Source organism: Macaca mulatta, chromosome 1 (genome assembly GCF_049350105.2).
Source record: "Macaca mulatta isolate MMU2019108-1 chromosome 1, T2T-MMU8v2.0, whole genome shotgun sequence".
Taxonomy (NCBI): Eukaryota; Metazoa; Chordata; class Mammalia; order Primates; family Cercopithecidae; genus Macaca; species Macaca mulatta.
In genome coordinates, this window is record NC_133406.1 from 31,941,758 (window position 1) to 31,967,801 (window position 26,044).

A 26,044-nucleotide genomic window follows, 5' to 3' on the forward strand; every position below is an offset into this window, starting at 1 on the left:
ATTCCTTCTCCGTATACGTACAATGGTTTTCGTTTTTTAAAACTAATTTTACATTGTTATTTCCCTTCAACTTCATCTTGTTAGAGTTGGCTCAGTTTTTCCAGCATTGCTGAAACCTTTGTTCCGTTTCTAATACGGTCATTAAACTTTTGACTTCTGCAAATATGATATACTTTTTTTTTTCAACTTTTATTGTAGGTTAAGGGGCTACATGTGCAAGTTTATTACTTGGGGAAATGTCAAGACACTGTGCTTTGAGGTAGGAATGATTCCATCACCCAGGTAGTGAGCATAGTACCCAATAGGTAGTTTTTCAACCCTCATCCCCTTCCCTCCTCCCTCTAGTGGTCCCCAGTGTCTGTTGTTCCAATCTTTATATTCACGTGTACCTATGTTTAGTTCTCTCTTGTAAGTGAAAGCATCTGATGTTTGGTTTTCTGCTCCTGAGTTAATTTGCTTAGGATAATGGGCCTCTACCTACATCTGAGAACGTGAACAGATGCTTCTCAAAAGAAGACATATGTGTGGCCAGCAAAGATATGAAAAAATGCTCAACATCAGTTATCATTAGAGAAATGCAAATCAAAACCGCAATGAGATACCATCTCACACCAATCAGAGTGTCTGTTACTAAAAAATAAAAAAAATAGTAATAATAACAGATGTTGGTGAGGTTGCAGAGAAAAGGGAACACTTATATATTGTTAGTGCTTATTTTATAACATCTAATTTTATATAATCCAGATATTTGGATTTGTCAGATGAGAATTATTTATTTTCTAAGCTTATACTACATATTGGATTATAAATTTTTTAAAGTCCTTCCGTTTACCCGTTAAGCAACCAAAGTATAATTTGATGTATGATTATTTGATAGCATTTACTATGAGAAATGTTACCGTTTGTATTCCATAACTACACTTAAAATACGGAAAGATTTTAATACAGATACCTTTAGTGTTTGGGACATATTTTGCAGAAAGGTTTTCAAGAATGCCTTTTAGTGGAGATTTGTAAAATGAAAGATAATAACCTTTGGGGTTTAATGTAGTTCTGCCCAAGGACAAATAAATGAATGGATGACTTTTCAAAATAATCCTTACAGAGTTATAATTTTGTGATGCTCTCCCCATCCTTAATTAATTGTTCTCTTTAATTACTTTCACAGAAAGCCCATCTACTCTCTGGGATTAAACTGTCGTCCTTTTGCCAAGTATTCCAAAATAGAACTCTCAAATCTGGCCTTGTACCTTTTTTTTCAGGAACATGTACTATGCTGCCTTCAATGAGCCTTTGTATTCTGGATTTTTCATAAAAATTGAAACCTGAACAATTTCAAAGGAAAATCATTATTACCGTTTCTTGTTCCTTGTACTGCTCATCTCTTTTTGTTGTTGCTGTTATTGTTAATGTCATTGGTACCACTGCCTTCTTATATTTCCACTTCATAGCCCTGTCTGTTTAATAAATGTTCATTGAAAAAAAAGACTATCCAGATTTTTTCTTCTACCTTAATCACTATTTCATTTAGAATCCAGTTTATATACTTCGTTCTTCACTGTCTTTTAAGATACCTTCTCTGGTTAACCAGATCACTTTTTTTCCCTTCTTCCATAGAAAGATTACCTTATTTTTTTTTTAATCTTCATGTGTAGTTTTATTATATTCTCTATGTACTTTGAATCATAGGAACTTTAGGTTAACTGATAACTTATGGATACAGCCTTCTACCATGGCTAAAATTCCTTTCATAACTATCAAGGTAGCCTCTTCAATTATTATAAAGTTCTGTGACTTAGAAGATACTTCTTAATTATGAGCCCAAAATCTTCCTTTTGATCCTATTGACATAGGATCAAATGTCCACCATATCTCTGTGGAAACACAGAAATAAGTCTCCCTTTATGATGTAGCTCTTATGGCATATGAAAGCTACTGTTATATCTGCCTTCTCTTCTCAGTTTAAACATCTTTATTTCTTTAACACATTGCTAATTCATTCATTCAGCAAATATTTATTGAGCATTTTTTTTTTTGAGGCGGAGTCTGGCTCTGTCACCCAGGCTGGACTGCAATGGCGCGATCTCAGCTCACTGTGACCTCTGCCTCCCAGGTTTGAGCAATTCTTCTGCCTCAGCCTCCAGAGTAGCTGGGACTACAAGTGTGGGCCACCACGCCTGGCTAATTTTTGTACTTTTAGTAGGTTCTGGGTTTCAACATGTTGGCCAGACTGGTCTCGAACTCCTCACCTCAGGAGATTCACCTGCCTCGGCCTCCCAAAGTGCTGGAATTACAGGCATGAGCCACCATGCCCAGCCTGTTGAGCGTGTTTTATGTGCAAGTCACTGTTTAGGTATTTGGAATATGGTGGACAGGAATGATAAACTCTTTTCTCATAGAGCTTACATCCAAATAGAGATAAAAAGTATTCTAGATTAAGATGTCAGCAAGTAGAAAAAAATAAGATAATTTCAGATTATGATGAATGCCATGAAAAGAATAGAACAAGATATTAGGATAGAGAGGTAATAGAGATGGGAGGCAGCTTGTCCATGAACCTTGATTTACAAATATCTCATCATTTTGGTTGCCTTCCACCACAACATGAATGAACTTAGCACTTTTAACATTCTTATGATGAAAGACTTCTGATCTGCTAATGTCCTCTATGTACATAGGAAAGTATGGAGCTTCTTAGTTACATGGAAGATGAATGAAGCTGTCTGAACTACATCAGTGAGGGAACTATTAAAGAAGGAGACACAAAAATGTAGACCTTTTGCAGTTATTGTTAGACGCAGTATTCTCTTGCTCAGTGTGCTCTTCTTACAGTGGGATGAGTAGTTGCCATATTTGGACAATGTGCTTCCTTTAGTGCAGCTCCCCACTTCCCTTAGTGCAGCTGTTTCAACAACAGGTCACCCTAGCTTTGTAGTGAACTTTTTTAGGTCTAGATCTCACCTGTTTGGAACTTGGAAAATCAGTTTATTGAACATAGTTGCAGGGCTTTGCAGTCATTCCTTACTTACTCAGCACTTTCTTTTACTTTAATGTGATCTTTTCTAAGGTTTTTAGTAGATTTGGGAAGCTTACGTTCTCTGTTGTCTTTAAAGTTAGCAAAAATGATATAAACAGAAGAGTACCTAGGCAGAACTTAGTAAAAAGCTTTCTTCTAAATTGATTTTTCTTTATTTAATTAGCACATTTTGAGTAAGGCCATATGTCTACCTCAAACTCTACCTAAACATGTTAATATCTAGTTCCCATTTTTTCCCTTTTGTTTAAAATATTTTATGAAATGTTTGCTAAAGAGACTGAAGCATAGGCTGGGCATGGTGGCTCACGCCTGTAATCCCAGCACTTTGGGAGGCCGAGACGGGTGGCTCACTTGAGGTCAGGAGTTTGAGACCAGCCTGGGCAACATGGTGAAACCCCGTCTCTACTAAAAATACAAAAACTAGCCAAGTGTGGTGGCACACCCTTGTAATCCCAGCTACTCAGGAGGCTGAGGTTTGCTTTAACCTGGAAGGCAGAGGCTGCAATGTGCCAAGATCGCACCACTGCACTTTAGCCTGGGCGAGAGAGTGAGACTTTGTCTCAAAAAAAAAAAAAAATAAAAAAGAGAGAGAGAAGCATAATGGTTTAGCCTGCTCTCTAGAGTCAAATTGAAATTTTTTATTCTGTCACTTGTTACCTGTGTAATACTGGGCATGTTACCTAACATCTCTGACCATTGGTTTCCTAGTAATTGTATTGGCTTTATAGGGGTTTCTGAAATAATGATATATAAATTGCCCATCAGTGTCTGGCATATAGAAAAGTCCAATAAATGTCAGCAATAGCAGCTGTAGTCATTGTTGTTCCTGGTCCACAGAAATTAAATATAGTCTATTTTGGGCTTTCTAGATCTAAAAACCCTTTAAATGCATGTGCACACACACAAATATATACACAGCTAGGTTTTTTTGCCATTTATTCTTAGGGATGGACACAGTAAAAACATCTTTATTTTTTAAGTCTTATATGCCATCTGTCTAGAGTTTTACTAGATGAAGCATCAATGTTACCGTCTCTGAAATCCATATGTTCTTATTGAAAGCTTAAAATTTGTCTTCTCTCTAGTCATTTATCATCTTTTCAGGGGTCTACAATTTCTCAAAGATTAATACTACCACCAGATCTTCTAGTAGCTTCTTTGATATTTCTTTGTTTGAGCCTAGTTAAAAATAAGACATGGGCATGAGAGGCTGAAAATAAAGTCGAGAATTGCCTGGGTATTTCAGTTAGCCATGATTCTCAGGTCTTTGTTAGACAAAGAGTAAAATTATCTATACCAGGGAAGAGAAATAACATTTCTACTAAATAAATGTAAAAGTAATCACTAATAAATAGTAAATAACAAAGCTACTGTATGACAAGTACTGTAAATATATATTATATATTCATATTATATAATATGTTTAATCCTTTTAGCAACTCCTTTTCATAGGTGAGAAAATTGAGCATCAGTATTTAAATATCTTGGTTATCACACTTTTACTAAGTGGCAGAATCTATAGAATTTGCATCCAGTTTTGTCTGACACCAAACCATGTCCTTTCTACCTAATATATGCTACCTCCCCTACTATTTGGCAGTTAACATTATACTGACATGTATTAAACTGAAACTAATAAAGAGAAGCTAATAAAGGATTTTTTTCTTTTGACTCTAGAAGATACTTCTAGAGTCAGAGAATTGATGAGGATCCATGAGTGAACTCAACAAATTTCCCTCAGTAAGAAAACGTTAGCATTTTTGAAATATTATAAAATCATGAAATCTTAGGGTTGGAAGAAACCTTCTTGATTATGAGTTTTGTTTCCTGGCCACATAGCAATTATATATGTGGGATTATATTATAAAGAATTAATTTTATTATTGCTGTATCTGTAATATTTTGATTGAGATTTAAGATAAATTGTTGCTTTTGTTTACTTATTTATTTACCTTATTTACTTCTTTATAACACTTTGTATTTTTTTTTTTTTTTTTTTTTGAGGCGGAGTCTCGCTCTGTCGCCCAGGCTGGAGTGCAGTGGCGCGATCTCGGCTCACTGCAAGCTCCGCCTCCCGGGTTCCCGCCATTCTCCTGCCTCAGCCTCCCGAGTAGCTGGGACTACAGGCGCCGCCACCACGCCTGGCTAATTTTTTTGTATTTTTAGTGGAGACGGGGTTTCATTGTGTTAGCCAGGATGGTCTCGATTTCCTGACCTCGTGATCCGCCCGTCTCGTCCTCCCAAAGTGCTGGGATTACAGGCTTGAGCCACCGCACCCGGCCAACACTTTGTATTTTAAAAGTTTCTTTTATATTGTATAGTCTAATGGTTACACAAATATGATACATGTGAATTAGGATAAACAAATAGAGATTTCAGAATTATTCCACATGTAAGAGGTGCCCTAGTGCTCTAGTTTATAACAGAGGGATTGTTATGGCTTATACTGAAATACTAGAAGAGAGTTTTGCTTGCAAAACATGTATACAAATAGGCTGATTTCATATTAAACAATTCTTCTTTATTGTAAGAATTCATCCTGATCATTGTTCAATAATGGATTCACATTCTACCTTATTTTTGTGATTGTGCTGGTGTTGTAGTATAAATTATAGTTATTTTCCACTTCAAATTTAAATGTTATTGATGAGGTAAAATTAAGCATTTCACATGACAGTGTGGGCAGATATTTTTGTGTAATATGAAACAGTGAATTTCAAATAGTAGTTAATTTCTTAAACTAATGTTGAGCATAATATCCCTAAAGACAAAAAATTTTAAACCCAGAGAAGAAATCATAGACACTATATCTGTATCTACCTCTACCTCTCTCTCTCTCTCTCTCTCTCTCTCTCTCTCTCTCTCTGTCTCTCTGTCTGTCTGTCTCTCTGTAAAATCATTCCAGTTTCTTCTGCTTAGAACAGTAAGTTCCACGGGGCAGGGACTTTGTCACATTGCCCACTGTTTCTACCACCGAGTGCAGGATGCCATACATGGTAGATGTTCAGTAAATATTTGGGGGCAGACTCTGTTGGCTTTGCAGATTTAAGTGTTATACTAAAAATGAGGGAAATGCTTTTGCTTTTGAGTAGATTACACTGATAATCATTTCAGAGTTTTGCTTGAATATTTCTCAGGGTTTACGTTTTTTCCCCCTCTGAATTTCTAGATGCCATTAGCAGAATGTTTTATACAAAAGTTAAGAACAGAATGTTTATATTTGTGGTAAGTATATGCTTATGTGTATTTATGTTCATGTCTTTTTATCTAGTAATAGAAAAATGCAGCTGTTACTGTGTTTTGTCTCTCATCAATTGCTAAGGGTTAGGTAAGTGTTGCTTTCATTTGTAGTCCCAGATAATAGGTTTAAATCTTTGTGCTTATATATCATTGTATATGAATATATTGCTGATAAGGGAAATTATTTTGGTTATCAAATATCAGAAAGTTTCATATTATTGCCTGTATCTTTCTGGTAACAAGGCCACTACTTTCTATTAAATCAGGTATTTTCTCTGATGTGAATTAATTCTGTAAGCCACTAATCCAACATTTCTCAGAAGTATAAACTGTGGACAGTTTACATCAGATTCACTGGTAGTGCTTATTAAAATTACAGATTTTCAGCAACTATCTTAGTTCCCCTAAATCAGAATATCTAGAATGTGGGTCTCTGAATTTGTGACAAGCTCTGCAGGTGATTTCTGTGTACTCAGAAGTTTGAGAATCATAGTATGAAACTTTCCTGGAAGTGTCTTTGCCCTTGGGAGGGGTTCCATCCTGGAAGCTCTACAGAAAGAATCCCTTGCTATAAGCTCTCTGCCCATTTAAGTTCCAAAATAGTCAGTCTTAAGACACTGATTGTGTCAGTTTGAATTACAACCAAACGTACATTATTTCCAAAAGCTGTTGGACTGGAACAAAACAGGAACATCAAAATTGCTCACTAGACCAATACTGAAAGCAGACAAAATTGCGCTCAGTTCCAATTCCTGGCAACATCCCAGGAAATGTCTCAGCTGCCTTCACTGGGGATTGTCACTGCCAAAAACACTTTACCCCTTTAAAGCCTAGTGGGGAACTAGGCACTCCAGAACTCAGCTAACTGGAGGGGAAAAAAAAAAAAAAGTTCTACTTTTTTCAGGTCTATAAGAACAGAGCTTTCTCTGGTACTATGAGAATTTCAGCCTAAAAGTTCTTTGTATGTGAGATCTTGACTATATGATCAAATCCTCTCTACAGCCATGACCCATCTTGAATATTTTACCGCTTGCACAGGGTTGCTACTGCATTTGGCAGGGTACCGAATGCATCTCCCCATCTCACAGAATAGATATCATTCCGTGTATTGATCCATTTTTTTCTCACTTCTCTATCATCATCTATAAACTGATTTTGAATTTCAGCGTTTAAATCAGGAACCCTTACTTTCTAGCCACTCAAAAGCCAGTTTAGAAAAAATGTAATTTTACATATGTACATTCTATGTAAATTTGTTTGTATCAGAGAGGTGGTAATACTACCTTTTATATACAAAGATGATGATACTGAATTAAATTTCCAGAAGTAATGATGAGTTTTTATTCATGCATGCATGTTGTAATCTCTGGCCTTCCTTGAATTCAGAGACATTCTAAAATGCAGTGTTTTGGCCTGGCACAGTGGCTCAGGCCTGTAATCCCAGCACTTTGGGAAGCCGAGATGGGTGGATCACCTGAGGTCAGGAGTTTGAGACCATCCTGTCCAATATGGTGAAACCCCGTCTCTACTAAAAGTACAAAAATTAGCTGGATGTGGTGGTAGATGCCTATAGTCCCAGCTACTTGGGAGGCTGAGGCAGGAGAATAGCTTGAACCTGGGAGACGGAGGTTGCAGTGAGCCAAGATGGCGGCATTGCACTCCAGCCTGAGTGGACAGAGCAAGACTTTGCTGTCTGGGGAAAAAAAAAAAAATCAAAAATAAAACAAAATACAGTGTTTAGTTAGAGAAGAGACCATACCAATTAATTTTTACATAAATTAAATCCATTGCTTGACTGGCATTTTGCCCTAGCCAAATTAGCCTAAGAAGTTGGATTTTGCCTCTGTGTTTGTTTCATTTAATTAGTCAAGAATTAAGAGTACTGACATTATGTATTAAGCTTTTTTGTACCCCCTGGGGTAACAAACTAGCATGGTGGCTTATACATAGCAGGTATTTAGGAAAAAAAACACTTTGATTTATTGATATTGATTATGTTTCAATACGAGGGCAGTTCAGCTACTTTGCATGGATTTCTTTGGGAAGGATTTACTATGATTTCTATTTATATATTCTTGTATGTTTTTGTGTTTGAGTTCAGTCATACTTATCACTTACCCATCTTCTTGCTGAAGCTCCCTTTTGATTGAATGTGGTTATTGCATTGATGGTGTATTAGTTGTTTTGAAGAATTAGTATTTCTTTCTAATTCAAGCCTATGATGTGACTCAGGCTGGTGATACAGTGATAGTATTAAGATAATGTTCATCCCCTTCAACAGGGAAAGTAAAACTATTCAACTTGCTTTTGAATACCCAGTATACCTGTTAGTAATTTATTTAGGAAGGTAATGGTCTCTGCATATATTAGAAATTTTGCCACATTAAACAAAATCTTAGAAAAGTCAATATTTATCAGAATTTAATATTAGGAAATTGTTTTTCAAAGGATTGAACATATCCAAATCAGAGCTAAATACTGTCACAAATAGCTCTAATTTTTTCATTGTCAAGCAAACCACATTCAGGTGTTATTGGCTCTGAAGTAGTTGTTCTGTATACTGTAGGTGTTGGAGGCCCCTCCTTGGTGGACTTTGAAATAGTAGAAACTCATAATGATTGCATTCTCTTAGGAATCTTACTTAATCTGGCTGCAGAGTACAGAATTTATTACAGGAGTCAGACCAGATAGGAGACTGTTACGGTGAATGTTTGTGTGTCCCCCTCTCCTGGTGTTCATATATTGAACCCGTAATCCCCAATGTGACTATATTTGAAAACAGGGCCTGTGAAGAGGTGATAAAGGTTAGATGGGGTCATAAGTGTGGGGCCCTAATTGGATAGGGCTGATTCCATTATACGAAGAGGAAGAGACATCAGAGCTCTCTTTCTCTGCAATGTGAAGACACAATGGAGAAGTGCGTAATGCATGCTATGTATAAGCCACCATGCTAGAGAAAGTAGCCGTCTGCAAGCCAGGAAGAGTCCTCACCAGGAACGGAATCAGCCAACACCTTGATCTTGGACTTCCTAGCTTCCAAAACTGTGAGAAATAAATTTCTGTTGTTTAAGACACCCAGCTGTATGTTTTTGTTGCAGCTAGGGCAGACTGAGACTGAGACAGAGAACACTGTCATAATCTAAGCTTGAGGTGGTAAGGGGAGTGGTATCAGGAAAGACGGCAATGAGACGGGTATGGTGGGAAAGGAAAGAAAGTGGTATAAGAGAAGAGTCCATGGGACCTAGTGGCTGACAGCATGTGGGGACAAAGGATGACGTATGTTATCTGTATTTCCCAAAGTGGGGAAAAGTTTTTTTAAGTCTAATTTTGTTGAGAGTTTTGCCTTCCAGGTCCCCAGGTTTGGTGATTTGCTGAGACTAACAGGACTCAGCATATAGTCCTCACTGCTATATTTATTACAGTGAAAAGATACGAAGCAAAATCAGTAAAGGGAAAAGGTACATGGAGCAAAATCTGGAGGAAACCAGGCACACACTTCCGAATCTTCTCCCAGTTAAGTTGCACAGGATTAGCTTAATTACTCCAGTATCAAGTTGTGAAAGTATGGTAAAGTGTTATGTGCCAGAGAAGCTTGCCTGAGCCTAGGAGTTCAGGGTTTTTATCAAGAGCCCATCACATAGGCACCCTTTGCCTAGAATGTACCAAAATTTCAGACTTTCAGAAGGAGTTTAGCATGAATCACATTGTTTGTACAACAGTTTAGGTACAGTAAACCACACTTAACAGGGAATGATGGCAACTCTCCTGAAATTCAAGTTTCCAGATGCCAGCAAAGGGCCAACCTTTCCATTTCATTCTAAGAACAGCAGTCTCAGACCTGCAATGTTAACTGTTTTTTGCACAGTAATATTTTAAACTAGAAAAGGAACATTAAATATATGTCACTCTGTTTTTCTTAATGAAGTTTATGCATAATAGAAACAAATTTTAACCCTAATTATTGTCTTCAGTTGGCCACACAAAAGGATATTTTTGAGAAGTGTTAGGAAGAGAAAAACAACTCTGAATACAATGAAATGTTGCCATGCCTTTAAAGTCAACCGTGGAACAGAATTTTAGGTTATATTCTCCTATAGAGTAAGAGTTATATACACAGTATCTTTAGTAATAAATACCTAGAGAGCTCAAAGAGGTAAGATGTCTTTGTGAAAGCACCATCTCTTGATGACATAGGATCTCTGTAAACCTTGCTGGTGTGCAGAAGTCCTCATATGTCAGGTGCACAGTCCCAAAGCTTTCCTGCTTTGTACTTCAGGTGCAAAGAGATTTTCAAAGCAGCATCTTATTTTCTTGATTTTGGTATAGCATCTACTGCCCAGAGCACTGGATGAGTCTCAGTTAGAAGTGGGAAGTAAAAATAGCATAGGTTCAGGAGCTTCCAGAAAACAGGATGCCCTGACAGTGTTTTCCTCTCCTATACCACGTATAGTCCTTTCTTTCCTTAGGATGTTACCTTAGAGGTTTCTCTTGCTAGTTAATAGAAAGATAGTTTTGGGGCAGACCACAAGTTCCTAGGTATGGTTTGAGGTAAGCATCATCTGGGACATATAATTACATTATGTTAAACTTTAAAAGTTTTCAAACTTTCTTTTAATGCCAACCAAATCTTGTTTAGAATCCACATATGTAAAACATGTAAAAGCTGAGCTGCTGAGCAGGTTGAGCTGAAGCAGGCTGAGGAGTCCTGCAATCATTCACCCCTAAAGCTCCTGCAGAGAATGTTACAAGCTCTTGGAGATTGCTTCTCCTCTCTAACTCCCTTGTAGTAGAGAGGAGAAAATGAGTGATCAGGAAATTAATCTCTATCAATTAGTTCTTTCAAGTCCTTACAAACCCTTTTCTAGACCTTCTTTGACTAATCCCATTTTCTCCTGTAGCTGTTCCTGTAACATTTTATATAAACATAGTGCTTATCATTTTGTTTTATACATAAATGTTTGTGTTGTCTCCCACAGAGTCCCTAACCTCAGTCTATTTTTAAAAATTAATTTTAGATCCTCAGTGCTTAATGTAATCCTAGTATATAGTAGGTAGTTAAGAAACACTGCATTAAAATGATTAAATTTATTCAATACTTTCCTTGGAAATTATTCAATTTGTAGCATCATTTTGCATTCTTGAAGTCTTAATTTCGAATGGTTCTCTTGTTAATTTCTGAGATCGTTTATTTCTTCAACTATATTGTCAGCTCTTTTAAAATCTTTATTGCCTACTCCCCAGCATGAAACCCAAATAATAGGAGGATTTTGGTTAACCAAAGAGAATTCCATAGAAAATGGCATGATAACTGTAGCTTTACTTCCTTCTCAGTACCTCTCAAAATATTCCTGACGTTGACTAGTAACAGTGCTCTGCTCTTTCTTTTATGAGGCCAGTATGTAAAGAAGCAGTGTCTAAGTGAAATAACACGAATTTGTCTCCAGGATCTACCACTTATTACCTGTTGACCATGGTCATAATATTGAACCTCTCTGATTATTATTATTATTATTATTATTATTATTATTTGAGAGATGGAGTCTTGCTCTGTCGCCAGGCTGGAGTGCAGTGGCGCGATCTTAGCTCACTGCAACCTCCGCCTCCTGGGTTCAAGCAATTCTCCTGCCTCAGCGTCCCAAGTAGCTGGGACTACAGGCGTGCGTCACCACACCCAGCTAATTTTTTTATTTTTAGTAGAGACGGGGTTTCACCATGTTGGCCAGGATGGTCTCAGTCTCTTAACCCTGTGATCCACCCACCTCTGCGTCCCAAAGTGCTGGGATTACAGGCGTGAGCCACTGCGCCTGGCCTTCTGATTCTTATTTCTGTCATCTGTAAAGCAGGGAAAGTAGTATCTGCCTTACGATAAGTAAATGAAATAACATATTATGTGTTTTAATGTATGATTATATTAAATGTAATGTATGTTACAATAAATATTTAAATGTCAATAAATATCATTTATTAATAAATATTTAAATAATAGCTGATGTCATATACAAGCAGGTGTGATGAACCTGCTAGCGGTGTTTAAATTTTAACATGAGTAAAGATCACCTTCGGAGCCTGTTCAATTGCAGTTTCAGATTTAGTAGGTCTGAGTTAGGACCTGTAATTCTTCATTTCTGATAAACTCCTGGGTGCTGCTGATGCTGTAGTTTACAGACCACACTTGGTGTAGCAAGCACTGGAGTATTCAAGATTACCATGTTACGTTTTTTTTCTTTTGACATATGTTGAATGATTGGTTGGACTGTCTTTGGCAGTTATTTTGTATCTTCTCAGATATTGTGACTGTTTTTAAGGTAGTTAATAATATTTTGGACTCATCCAGTGCTTTGTTTTGAAAACTTCTTTTTTGTTACAATGCCAGGTACACAATATTTTTGAAAATATTTTGTAGCGCTGTATATAATAATATTAGGGGCAAACAATTAAGGCAAACATGATGATCTTATCTACTTTTGTAGGTAAATAGATTTATTGAGTTTGAAAGGATGCCAAGCAAGGATTTATGGCATATTAAGGCAGGTCAAGCCAGGAATGGTGGCTGACACATTTAATCCCAGCTCTTTGGGAGGCTGAGGTGGGAAGATGCTTGAGCCCAGGAGTTCAAGGCTGCAGTGAGTTATGATTGTGCTACTGCATTCCAGCCTGAGTGACAGACTGAGACCCTGTGTCTTAAAAAAAAAAAAAGATCAGATCTTTGGCCATTTGCTTCTGCTGTATAATTATCTACAGGCCAATAATTAAAAGTACAAACCTAAATCCTCAATGTTAGATGAACATTATAACTTATTAGAACATTATATATGTATAATTAACATTATACCAGTATATAACATTATAACTTACTATTTAGAAAGATTGTAAATCTAAGTTGAAGTTGAAAGAACACTAGGGTGGGAGTCAGGAGATGTGAATTCTGGGTTTGGCTCCAACAAAGCTTAGCAGAGTGACCTTGGAAAGGTGAGAGTTAATTCTCACTTTTTCATGCATTCATGATACTTTATAAAAATTACTTTTCAACAAAGTTCTCAGTCTTCTATTAAAGAAAATATCTTACCTATAATAATTTTCTAACCTTTAGCATTCAAAGTTTAAATGTAAAACTATCAAGTGCTCTGAAAAATTAATGTTGCCTATGCTATTTTTATTTTAATTGTATTAATTTTGTTAATAAGATTTTAAAGTAAATTTTGGAGCAATTTACTGGCTAGTTGAATATCTAAGATATTTCATTAAAATGTGAATGTATTTTTATAAAAATATAAGTAAAGCATTTGTAAAAAATTTTAAACTATAATTTCAGGTTTTCTTCTAATATATGCAAAATTATCTATTAAAGTAAAAGACAAAACACAAGAGATTTATGAAGTCTTTAATATTATATTCTTCAGCCACTATGTGTAACTCTTTCAAATACCATGTTAATTTGTGAGTACCTCCACAACCACAAATTAAAACATAAAGTAAGGAAATGGACATTTGGCACTATTGGGAAATGGTACTTGGTTAAGCAGTGCTTTATTGCGTACATGATATTTGAGAGGAAGGATTTGACAAGTTAATTAGTCTTTTCTGTTACCTAAGTGATTTCATCACTCAAATCCTCCAGAAGTTCCAAAGCAGTATCTATCTGTCTTCAGCAGCAGCACAAACCAAACCTTGAGAGCATTCTGACACATGATCCCCTTTTATTTTGAGGACATAGGGCAAGAGATGTGCAGAAGCATTTCCTTGGGGCTTGAAGCTGTTATTTGTGAGAGTAGATGTTCAAGGGTACAGATCACACAGTGTCAGTCTGAGGGCCAGCTCCCAGTGGCAGAAGACGTTCATGTGTTCTTCAGCAAATTTAATTTGGGTTATTTGTGATAGCTAGAGCCCTCTGAAACATAGGGTTTGTGGCAGGGTCCCCTCTTTCTTAGACCTAAGGGTGGTACTGCTTGTGTGCCATAGTCCCAGGAGCAGAACTGAGTGTGCTGAGATATCAAAGTTATACATGTAATCTCAGCCAGATTGTTATAATTAAATATTATTTGGGTATCAGATAAAATGCTAGAAGTTAATACTGGGTAGGCTGCTGTCACAAATCTCCTTAGCTAATCTATATGTTTAAATGGCAGCCAGACAATTAAGTGTGTGAACAAATAGCATTGCAAGCTAACATTATGCTTTTCATAAGCAAATAACCTCCACTGTGCTTCTTAGCATCTTGGAGTTGTTCTCTTCTTGGTTGTGGCTACTGTTAGGATGTTCGTATATGTAATCATCAATGTTTAACATTTAGGACTTCTGAGCAATCAAGTAAGCATTGATTTTTTTTTTTTCTTATTTCTAGTGTAGAAAGTAGGAAAGGAAGTAGAGAAAATTTTCAGTTTAGTGTTGATTCAAAGTCAACAAATAGGTGATGGCTATTTCACATAATTTTCTGGTATTTGCTTTCTGTAACATTGTTTTCAAAGTCAGGGTCCTCAGATGGGAGAAGTACTGGACATCTGGACATCTTCTTTTCTGACAGCATTGTCATAAGCTGTGATAACTATTTTATGTTTAAAACTAATGTAATCAGGCAACATTGTAGGGTGCAATAGAAACACTTATATAATGTGTGAAATAGTACAATTATATTTAAGAGGATATTGACATTTATTTTGTATTTGACTCTATACAAAATAAGTTTTTACTGTATCTACATTAATAAGATCTCCAGTAAGTGCTTTGAGATCAATTAGTGCTTAAATGAGTGTTTAGAGATCAGTCCTTTAGAGATTTTTTCAAGTATATATAAAAACCTGCATAGTATATTTTATAAATAGGCTGCTAATATAGATAGGATTCTCATAGCTGAGTGGTACTAATGTCATAAACTAGTAATAAGTTTTATAATTACTTTAATATGATTCTGTGGTTAAAAAATAAGTTTGTAATATGTACATAAAGTATTATTTATGAGGCAGCACATTTTGTCAAAGAATAATATTTATCTTGGATATGCATATTACCTTCTATTTTCCCTGTCTAGTTTTCAAGTATATCTTTTTGAGCTTTAGTCCCCTCTGTGATTGATTTGTACCCCACCTTGTTTCAAAGAAATTCAAGGGAACTGTCTCTTAACTTTTTTCCCCGTTTTTGTTGTTGTTGTTATTTGTTTTGATCGGAGGGGTGTGGTTGAGACAGGATATCACTCTGTTGCCCAGGTTAGAGTACAGTGGTGCAGTCATAGCTCACTGTAACCTTGACCTCCTGGGCTCAAGCAATCTACCTGCCTTAGTCTCCTTAGTAGCTAGTAGTATAGGTGCACACTGCTATGCCTGGCTAATTATTTATTTATTTATTTATTTATTTATTTATTTATTTATTTTTTAGAGATGATGTCTCACTGTGTTGCCCAGGCTAATCTTGAACTCCTGGCCTCAACTAATCCTCTGGCTTGGCCTCCCAGAGTGCTGGGATTATTTAAAAACCAGGCACCACATTCAGCCTTGGTTTTTAAATTCTTTTCAGGAAGTCTTTTTATTAAGCACAAAACTATATCCCAACCTCAAATGCATTCATACATGGGGAAAATGTAACTTTTTGAATGTGTTGAATTTATAAATGAATAAGTTCTTGGTTATTATTTATATCTTAAGTGGGTCTTAGAGACCATTACAACTCACAAACCATTGCTACTATGAAACCTTTTTGAACTTTTGTTTCTTCTCAGTTGTATTCTGAATAACTTCCATCTTCCATCATTATCATTAATATAATACTGGAAAGAGTAGAATGGAAATGATATTAGCCTGAGTGTTTTTAAATTTCCAAAAGATATTTGGAATCTTCTGTCTGCATTTCAACAGGGCCTTAGCTTCGATTGCTTATTTTACTATAAAGTGTGTTTCACATGTTTGCCACAATATACTTTAATATGCTTTGCTGTTTGACAGATGTAAAATCATACCCCAGAAACACCTGCATCCAAGAATAACTGCTGTCGATCAGTGTGTTTAAGGCTTTAATGCAAATAGCAATCACTTGGGGATCTTGCTAAAATGTAAGTTCTGATTAAGCAGGGTTGGCATGGGCCTGAGATCCTGCATTTCTGACAAGCTCCCTTGTGATGCCACTGTTCCTGGTCTAGGTACCATATCTTAGGGAGAAAGTATGGGTTACATCTATATGTCTAGTGCTTCCTAATGCATTTGCCAAGTGTTACAGGTCTAACTTGTTCTTAGGCAGTGGTTCTCAAACTTTAGCATGCATGAGAATCACTTGGGAGAGTGAGTGTTGGCTCTAAATTTACATGCTTGGGCTCCACTCCTCAGAGTCTATTTTGGTGGGACTTTGGGACCCAGGAATTTGCACTTTTGAAAACTCCTCAGATTTTGATGCATATGGACTAACACCACAATTTGAGAAACTGATACTTTAAAGTTTGGAATTGCTATAGAAATTCATGGTCCCTTCTGGAATGACAGCTTGTTAAAGCCAAGCAAGGATACAGTGAAAAGCCCATCTGAAAGGAGATTGCTTTGAATGCCAGTGCAGTATTTGGTTAATGGGGAAGCAGTTGTATAATTTTGCATGCTTTTCTTTTCTATTCCCTTGCCTCAGGCAATATAATTTACTAGGTGTATAATTTATTGTAATATATCAGTGGTGAAGACCATAGCTCATTCACTCCCTAATTAACCCTAGAGGAGTCTTAATTGGATAATTGGTTAGAAATAGTAGATTAGTAGGTATATTAAATGTTGAACGGATGGTCAGTATTGATTCTTCTCTTGGATTCTGACCAGGATATTTACTCTATCTCTCGGAAACATCTGTATCTTTAAGATTACTTGCTATTATATTTACTAACTCTCACAAGAATACCCTGTTCCACATATAAAATACAGAGTTAGTTCTCATGTTTTTTGTTAAAGGGAATTCAGATAACTCGTGAGTTGTTTGTCATTTTCATTTAAGACAGAAGTTAAATTCTAAAAGTATGTCACTCAAAGTGAATTTTAAAAAATTATATCTTTTAATAACTTTAAGATTGATTCTTCATCTATTCATGTCTCTGTTTTAAGGATGTGGGTGGTATTTATATAATTCCTAATTGATTCTATACAAAGTATTTTAAACAAAAGGGTTATATAGAGGTTATAGTTATTAGATAATCTTGTCAGAAACAGTGCCATTTAGAATACTTGGTTCAGCAAACTGTTTAATGTCAGCCAAAGTGATTTAAAAGCTTTATTTAGGATTAATCCATCATCTGCTTAAATTTATTATCTCATTTATTCACTAATTTGCATATGACTTTGCAATTCAGAAATTTTAAGCAAACAGTGGTATACCCAAAAATGGATTACAGGATAAATTGAATTAAAGCAAACTGCAGTGCAATCAAGGCCAGCTCTGGACAGAAACCTGGGATTAGTGAGCTGTGATTACATCACTCCTTTTCTGCTCCTCCATCTTTAAGAGCACTCTTCTTTATGCTATCCCTGGATGGTTTGGTTCCACCCCCTTCGCTGTGAGGTCTCTCTTGCCCATGGGGATTTAAAGTTTTGTATCAAAAATAGGTTTGAAGATCATCATGACCAAATGTAGTTAGTGCTATGTGAGAAGGATATATGTCACACAAAATGCTTTATGGTCACAGAGAGATTAGTTCTGTCTGAAGGAAAAGGGAGATGATGAGAAACATTCCATAGGGGCAGTTAACATATAACCCTTCTATGGGTGAGGATACTGGACCAAATGACCTTTTTGGGGTGCCTTTCTGTTGTGAATTTTCTAGTTTATTAATAAGAACTGTGCCTTATAGTTCATAATATTCATACCTCTCAAAACCAAGGTACTTAGGGAGGGAAAAGACTCTACTAATTTTTAAAGTAGACCTAAACAATTTGCACTGCAGGTGTCTTTGACCTGATTTTTTACTCTTACCCTTCTTTATCTGTCCAGTTACCTTTGTGCTCTACCAAAGCTTTAATCGTATGTCCTCTCAAACTTTTTATTTTACTTTATTTAACTACAAATTTATCAAAACAGTCATTTACACTTGATGCCAGCCCACTCCGAAACAGCTGCAATCTAGCTTCTGCCACCAGCACTTGACTGTGAGTGCTTATTTGAAGATCATCAGCGATACACTAATTAAAACTCCAGTGACTTCTCTGGCTTTGCATTCCTTCATCTCTGCCACAGTTGAATCATTGACCACTTTTTGCTTGAAATTCTCAGCTCATACTGCTTTCTATTGAGTGCTTCTCATGCTACCTCAATGGTACTTGTTAAATGTCTTCCTTTTCTACTTTCCTTCCATTTAGTTGCACAAAGCCCCGACCCTCTATACTCGTCTCTGCCTATTAACAGATCCTACCTATGCTCTAAGGCCTGTTTCATAGGCCATCTTCCCTTTAAGTATTTGAGCTAAAATGTTTCCTCAGTTCTGTGGTTTTTAATCTAATTTTTACTTGGAGCATTTTTAGGATGAGTGTTTCCTTGATAATATGATTTTGTACACATTTCTTATCTACTCGAGCAGATGTTAAAAAAATAAAAAAGGATGAGAGAGATGATAACTGTAGCTTCACCAGTGCATTATCAGAAATATTTAAATATTTCCTTAATATACTGTGGTAGGCAGAATAATGGCACTCCAAAGATGCCCATGTCTTATTATTTGAAACCACTGAATATGTTAGGTTACATGGCAAAGTCAAATTAAGTTGGAATTAAAGCTGTTAATCAGTTGATCTTAAAATGTGGAGATTAATCTGGATTATGCTAGTGGGCCCATTGTAATCACAAACATCTTTAAAAATAAAAGAGGGAGGCAGAAGAGAGAGTCAGAGTGATACCATGTGAGATCTCAGCCCTTGCTTTAAAGATGGAAGAAAAGAACCATGAGCAAGGAATTTGGGAAGCCCTTAAAAACTAGGAAAGGCAAATAAAAGGCAAGAAAATAGATATCCCCCCAGAGCCTCCAAAAGGAATGCAGCTGACACGTTGATTTTAGTCTAGTGAGACCTATGTCAGACTTATGACTTACCAAATTGTAAAATATATACTAAAAATTCAGAGACAATGGTATAAGTAAAATAGGAAAATAAAACTCAATATTCCAAGACTTGCTTAATTCCCTTTAGAGGTAATTTGTTCATTATTACACTGTTTTTTGGTTGTTTTACAAAGGAATTCTATATAATGTAGTTATCTCAATGAAGAAGGAGCCCTGATAAGATATATTGATTTTTTATGTCATAAAACAGAGTCTTGCTCTGTTGCCCAGATGGGAGTGCAGTGGCACAATCTGGGCTCACTGCAGCCTCACTGCGGCTCAAGAGATACTCCCACCTTAGCCGCTAGTAGCTGGGAATTACAAGTGTGCGACCTAATTTTTGTATTTTTGTATCGATGGGGTTTCATCATGTTGCCCAGGTCTCAAACTGCTGGGCTCAAGCTATCCTCCTTCCTTGACCTCCCAAAGTGCCAGGATTGCAGGCGTGAGTCACCATGCTCTCAAACAAGAAGAAATTGGTTGGTACATATACACAGCTTTCTGACTTCTTTTTATTTGAGCTTCATAATTTGAAAAAGAAAAAGATACCTCTATTGTTCAGTGGGGCTGCTGCATAGTAGGAGCTCAATAAGTATTGAATGAATGAAAAAATAAAATTGATGAATAAAGAGAAAATGTTTTTATTCATTCTAAGAAGCAAATTACCCTTTTAGCATTTTTTAATTTTTATTTTTTTGTGGATACATGGTAGTTCTATATTTATGGGTTACATGAGATATTTTGATATAAGCACGCAATGCACAATAATCACATCAGGGAAAGTGAAGGTATCCATCACCTCAAGCATTTATCCTTTATATTTCAAACAATATAATTATACCCTTTTTAGTTGTTTTAAAATGTAGAATTTATTTTTGTTTTACTATAATTACCCTGTTATGATAGCAAATACTAGGTCTTACTCATTCTTTCTATTTTTGTACCCATTAACCATCCCCACTTCTCTTCCACGCCCTGCCACAACTTCCCCTCTCAACCTCTGGTAACCATCCTTCTACTCTCTCTCTCCCTGAGTCAATTGTTTTAATTTTTAGCTCCCACAGTTAAGTGAGAACATGTGATGTTTGTCTTTCTGTGCCTGGCTTATTTCACTTAACATAGTGACTTCACATTCCAGTCATGTTGTTGCAAATGACAGTATCTCATTCTTTTTTATGGCTGTGATTCATTGTGGATATGTATCACATTTTATTTATTCATTCACTTGTTGATGGACATTTAAGTTGCTTTCAAATGGTGGCTATTGTACTCCTGTAATCCCAGCACTTTGGGAGGCCGAGGTGGTCAGAAGTTCGAGAACAGCATGGCCAACATGGTGAAACCTCGTCTTTACTGAAAATACAAAAATTAGCCAGGCATTGTGTCAGGTACCTGTAATCCCAGCTAGTCAGGAGACTGAGGCAGGAGAATCACTTGTATTCATAAGGTGGAAGTTCTAGTGAGCCACGGTTGCACCACTGCACACCAGCCTGAGCAACAACTCCATCTCAAAAAAGAAAAAAAAAAATCTTGGTTATAGTAAATAGTGCTGCAATAAACATTGGAGTGCAGATATCTCTTTGATATTCTGATATCCTTTCTTTTGGGTATATACTCAATAGTGGAATTGCTGGATCATATGGTAGCTCAATGTTCAGTTTTTTGAGGAGCCTCGAAACTATTCTCCATAGTGGTTGTACTAATTTATATTCCCACCAACAGTGTAGGAAGGTTCCCTTTTCTCCATATCCTCACCGTCATCTGTTATTGCCTGTCTCGGATAAAAGCTATTTTAACTGGGGTGAAAAGATACCTCGTAATTTTGATTTGCACTTCTCTGATGATCAGTGATATTGATTACCTTTATATATACCTGTTTGTCATCTGTATGTCATCTTTTGAGAAATGTCTATTCAGATGTTTTCTCATTTTTTAATAAGATTGTTAGATTTTTCTCCTTTAGAGTTGTTTGAGAACCTTATAGATTCTTGTTATTAATCCCTTGTCAGATGGGTAGTTTGCAAATATTTTCTCCCATTCTGTGGGTTTTCTCTTGACTTTCTACATTGTTTCCTTTGCTATGCAGAAGATATTTACCTTGATGTGATCCCATTTGTCCATGTTTGCTTTGGATGCCTGTGCTTGAGTGATATTACTCAAGAAATGTTTGCCCAGGCTAATGTCCTTAAAAGTTTCCCCATTATTTTCTTGTAGTGGTTTTATAATTTGAGATCTTAGATTTAAGTCTTTAATCCATTTTGATTTGGTATTTGTGTATGGTGAGAGATAGGGTTCTTCTGCATATGGATAATCAGTTTTCCTAACATTTATTGAAGAGACTGTCCTTTCCCCAGTGTATTTTCTGAGCAACTTTGTCAAAAAGGAATTCATTGTAGATGTGTGGGTTTATTTCTAGGTTCTCTATTCTGTTCCACTGGTCTGTGTGTCTGTTGTTATGCCAGTAACTAGCCGTTTTGGTTACTATAGCTCTGTCATATAATTCAAAGTCAATAATGTGATTCCTCCAGTTTTGTTCTTTTTGCTTAGTATAACTTTGGTATTCTGCGTTTCTGTGCTGTCATGTAGATTTCAGGATTGTTTTTCCTATTTCTGTGAAGAATGTCTTTGGTATTTTGACAGGGATTGCACTGAATCTGTTGATTGCTTTGTGTAGTATGGACATTTTAAAAGATTGATTCTTCCAATGCATGGACATGAAATATCTATCCATTTGTGTGTGTGTGTACTCTTTAATTTCTTTCAAAAGTGTTTCATAGTTTTCATTGTAGAGATCATTTACTTCTTTGATTAATTTGCAGGTATTATTTGCAGCTATTGTAAATAGGATTACTTTTTAAATTTCTTTTTCAGATTGTTTGCTGTTATAAAAATGGTGTGTTTTTTTTGAGACGGAGTCTCGCTCTGTCGCCCAGGCTGGAGTGCAGTGGCCAGATCTCAGCTCACTGCAAGCTCCGCCTCCTGAATTTATGCCATTCTCCTGTCTCAGCCTCCCAAGTAGCTGGGACTACAGGCGCCCACCATCTCGCCCGGCTAGTTTTTTGTATTTTTTAGTAGAGACGGGGTTTCACCATGTTAGCCAGGATAGTCTCAATCTCCTGATCTCGTGATCCGCCCGTCTCGGCCTCCCAAAGTGCTGGGATTACAGGCTTGAGCCACTGCGCCCGGCCATAAAAATGGTTTTTGTATGTTGATTTTGTGTGCTACAACTTTATTGAATTTGTTTATCAGTTTTAATAGTTTTTTTGGTGGAGCCTTTAGTTTTTTCAAATGTAAGATTATATCATTTGCAAACAAGGATAATTTGACTGCTTCCTTTCCAATTTGATGCTCTTTATATCTTCCTCTTGTCTGACTGCTCTAGCTAGAACTTCTAGTACTATGTTGAATAACTGTGGTGACAGTGGACATTCTTGTCATGTTCTAGATCTTAGAGGAAAGGCTTTTATTTTTTCCCAATTCAGTATAATACTAGTTGTTGGTCTGTTGTATGTGGTTTTTATTATGTTGAGGTATGTTCCCTCTATCCCCAGGTTTTGGAAAGTTTTTACCATGAAGGGATGCGGAATTTTGTGAAATGCTTTTTCAGCATTAATGGAAATGATTATATGGTTTGTGTCCTTTACTCTGTCGATATGATGTATCACACTGATTGATTTGCATGTGTTGAATCATCCTTGCATTCTAGGGATAAATCCTACTTGGCCATGATGAATGATCTTTCTAATGTGTTGTTGAATTTGGTTTACCAGTACTTTGCTGAGGATTTTTGCATCAATATTCATTAATGATATTGGCCTGTAGCCCGCCTTGGCCTCCCAAAGTGCTGGGATTACAGGCATGAACCCCTGTGCCTAGCCTCTGCTCTGATCTTTATTACATCTTTTCTGCTAATTTTGAGTTTGGTTTACTCTTGGTTTTCTAGTTCTTTAAGATACATTGTTAGGTTGTTTATATGAAGTTTTTCTTCTTTTTTGATGTAAGCACTTACGTCTATAAACTTTCCTCTTAGTACTATGTCCCATAGGTTTTGGTATGTTATAGTTTTATTATCTTTTTTCATAAGATATTTTTCAGTTTCCTTCTTAATTTCCTCATTGACCACTCATCATTCAGAAACATATTGTTTAATTTCATGTACTTGTATAGTATTGAAAATTCCTTGTTACTAATTTCTAGTTTTATTCCATTGTGGTTAGACACTTTATATTTTTTCAGTTCTTTTTAATGTTTTAAGACTTATTTTGTGACCTAATATATGGTCTGTCCTTGAAAATGATCCATGTGCTGAGGAAAAGAATGTGTATTCTTCAACTGTTGGATGAGATGTTCTGTTAATATTTAGTAGGTCCATTTGTTCTATAGTGCAGATTAAACTGATGTTTCTTTGTTGATTTTCTGTCCGGAAGATCTGTGTAATGCTGAAAGTGGGGTGTTGAAGTCTCCAGCTATTATTCTATTGGGTTTTATCTTTCTCTTTAATAATATTTGCTTTATATATCTGGGTTTTCCAGTGTTGGGTCCATAGATACTTACAATTGTCATATTCTTTTGCAGAACTGACCCTTATATAGTGACCTCCTTTGTCTCTTCTTATAGTTTTGTCTTGAAATCTATTTTGTCTATTAGAGCTATAACTACTCCTACTCTTTTGTGGTTTCCATTGGGATGAAATATCTTTTTCCATTCCTTTGGTTTTAGTCTATGTATGTCTTTTTAGGTAAAGTGTTTTTCTTGTAGGCAACAGATCATTGGGTCTTGTTTCTTTATCCATTCAGCCACTTTGTGTCTTTTTATTGGAGAGTTTAGTTCATTTACATTCAATGTGATTATTGATAATTAAGGACTTACTACTGCCTATTTGGTTTTGGTTGTTTTGTGGTCTTCTTATCCCACTTTCCTTCCTTCCTGTCTTCCTTTTGGTTAAGGTGGTTTTCTCTGTTGGTATGATTTAATGTCTTGCTTTTTATTTTTTGTGTATCCATTGTATGTTTTCTGATTTGAGGTTACCATGAGACTTGCAAACAATATCTTATAACCCATTATTGTAAGCTTAACAACTTCACACTGTTTGTATAAACAAACAAGCAAAAAGAAAACTGATTAAAAACTCTACATGTCAACTTGATCCCCCAGCTAGTTAATGTTTTGTTGCTTCTATTTGTATCTTATTATACTGCCTGTCCTCAAAAATTTTAGTAGTTACTATTTTCTGTTGGCTCGTATTTTAATCTTTCAATTTAATATAAGAGTAGTTTATACACCACAGTTACAGTTTTGTAATATTCTATGGGTTTTTTTTTCTGTGTATTTACTGTTACTAGTGAGTTTTTACCTGCAGTTTATTTCTTATTGCTTATTAATGTCCTTTTCTTTCTGATTGAAGTACTCCCTTTAGCACTTCTTGTAACAGGTCTAGTGTTGATGAAGGCCTTCGGCTTTTGTTTGTCTGAGAATGTCTGTATTTCTCCCTCATGTTTGAAGGGTATTTTCACTGGATTTGCTATTCCAGGATAAAAGTGTTTTTTTTTTTTTTTTCTTTAGCAGTTTACATATGTCATGCCACTCTCTCCTGGTCCATAAGGTTTCCACTGAGCTTACTGTCTGACATATTAGAGCTCCATTGTATGTTATTTTTTTCTCTTCTCTTGCTGCTTTTAGTATACTTTCTTTATCCTTAACCTTTGAGAGTTTAACTATTAAATGTTTTGAGGTAGTCTTCTTTTGGTTAAATCTGCTTGGTGTTCTTTATAAGCTTCTTGTACTTGGATTTTGATATCTTTCTCTAGGTTTGTGAAATTCTCTGTTATTATCTCTTTGGATAAACTTTCTAACCTTATCTCTTTCTCTACTTTTTTTTTAAGGCCAATAACTCATAGCTTTGCTTTTTTGAGGCTATTCTGTAGATATTCTAGGTGTGCTTCATTGTTTTTTTTTTTTTTTCTATTGTGTCCTCTGAGTGTATATTTTCAAATAGTTTATCTTTTTTTGGTCTATTTTTTATTATTATACTTTAAGTTCTAGGGTACATGTGCACAATGTGTAGGTTTGTTATGTATGTATACATGTGTCATGTTAGTGTGCTGCACCCATTAACTCATCATTTACACTAGGTATTTCTCCTAATGTTATCCCTCACCCCTTCCCCTACCCTACAACAGGTCCCAGTGTGTGATGTTCCCCACCCTGTGTCCAAGTGTTCTCATTGTTCAGTTCCCACCTATGAGTGAGAATGTGCAGTGTTTTATTTTCTGTCCTTGGGACAGTTTGCTCAGAATGATGGTTTCCAGCTTCATCCACGTGCCTACAAAGGACATGATTCCATTCAGGACATAGGCATGGGCAAGGACTTCATGACTTACATACAAAAAGCAATGGCAACAAAAGCCAAAATAGACAAATGGATCTGATTAAACTAAAGAGCTTCTGCACAACAAAAGAAACTACCATCAGAGTGAACAGGCAGCCTACAAAATGGGAGAAAACTTTTGCAATCTACCCATCTGACAAAGGACCAATATCCAGAATCTACAAAGAATTTAAACAAATTTACAAGAAAAAATCAAACAACCCCATCAAAAAGTGGATGAAGGATATGAACAGACACTTCTCAAAAGAAGACATTTATGCAGCCAACATACACATGAAAAAATGCTCATCATCACTGGTCATCAGAGAAATGCAAATCAAACCCACAATGAGAT

The 26,044-nt window shown here is 36.1% G+C and overlaps 1 protein-coding gene across 5 annotated transcripts in view; it reads left to right on the forward strand.

Moving 5' to 3' along the window:
* RABGAP1L (RAB GTPase activating protein 1 like) overlaps positions 1-26,044 on the forward strand; it is an 800,696-nt gene that overhangs the window by 289,163 nt on the left and 485,489 nt on the right. Inside the window, exons 14-15 of one of the 5 annotated variants that reach the window (XM_028850584.2) lie at positions 199-259; positions 1,169-1,488. The exons of the other annotated variants lie outside the window; for them this stretch is intronic. Coding sequence (XP_028706417.1) covers positions 199-258 — 60 coding nt within the window. The 3' untranslated portion in view covers position 259; positions 1,169-1,488. Of the gene's footprint in view, positions 1-198; positions 260-1,168; positions 1,489-26,044 lie in introns of those variants that run through there. 5 annotated transcript variants of the gene reach the window in all.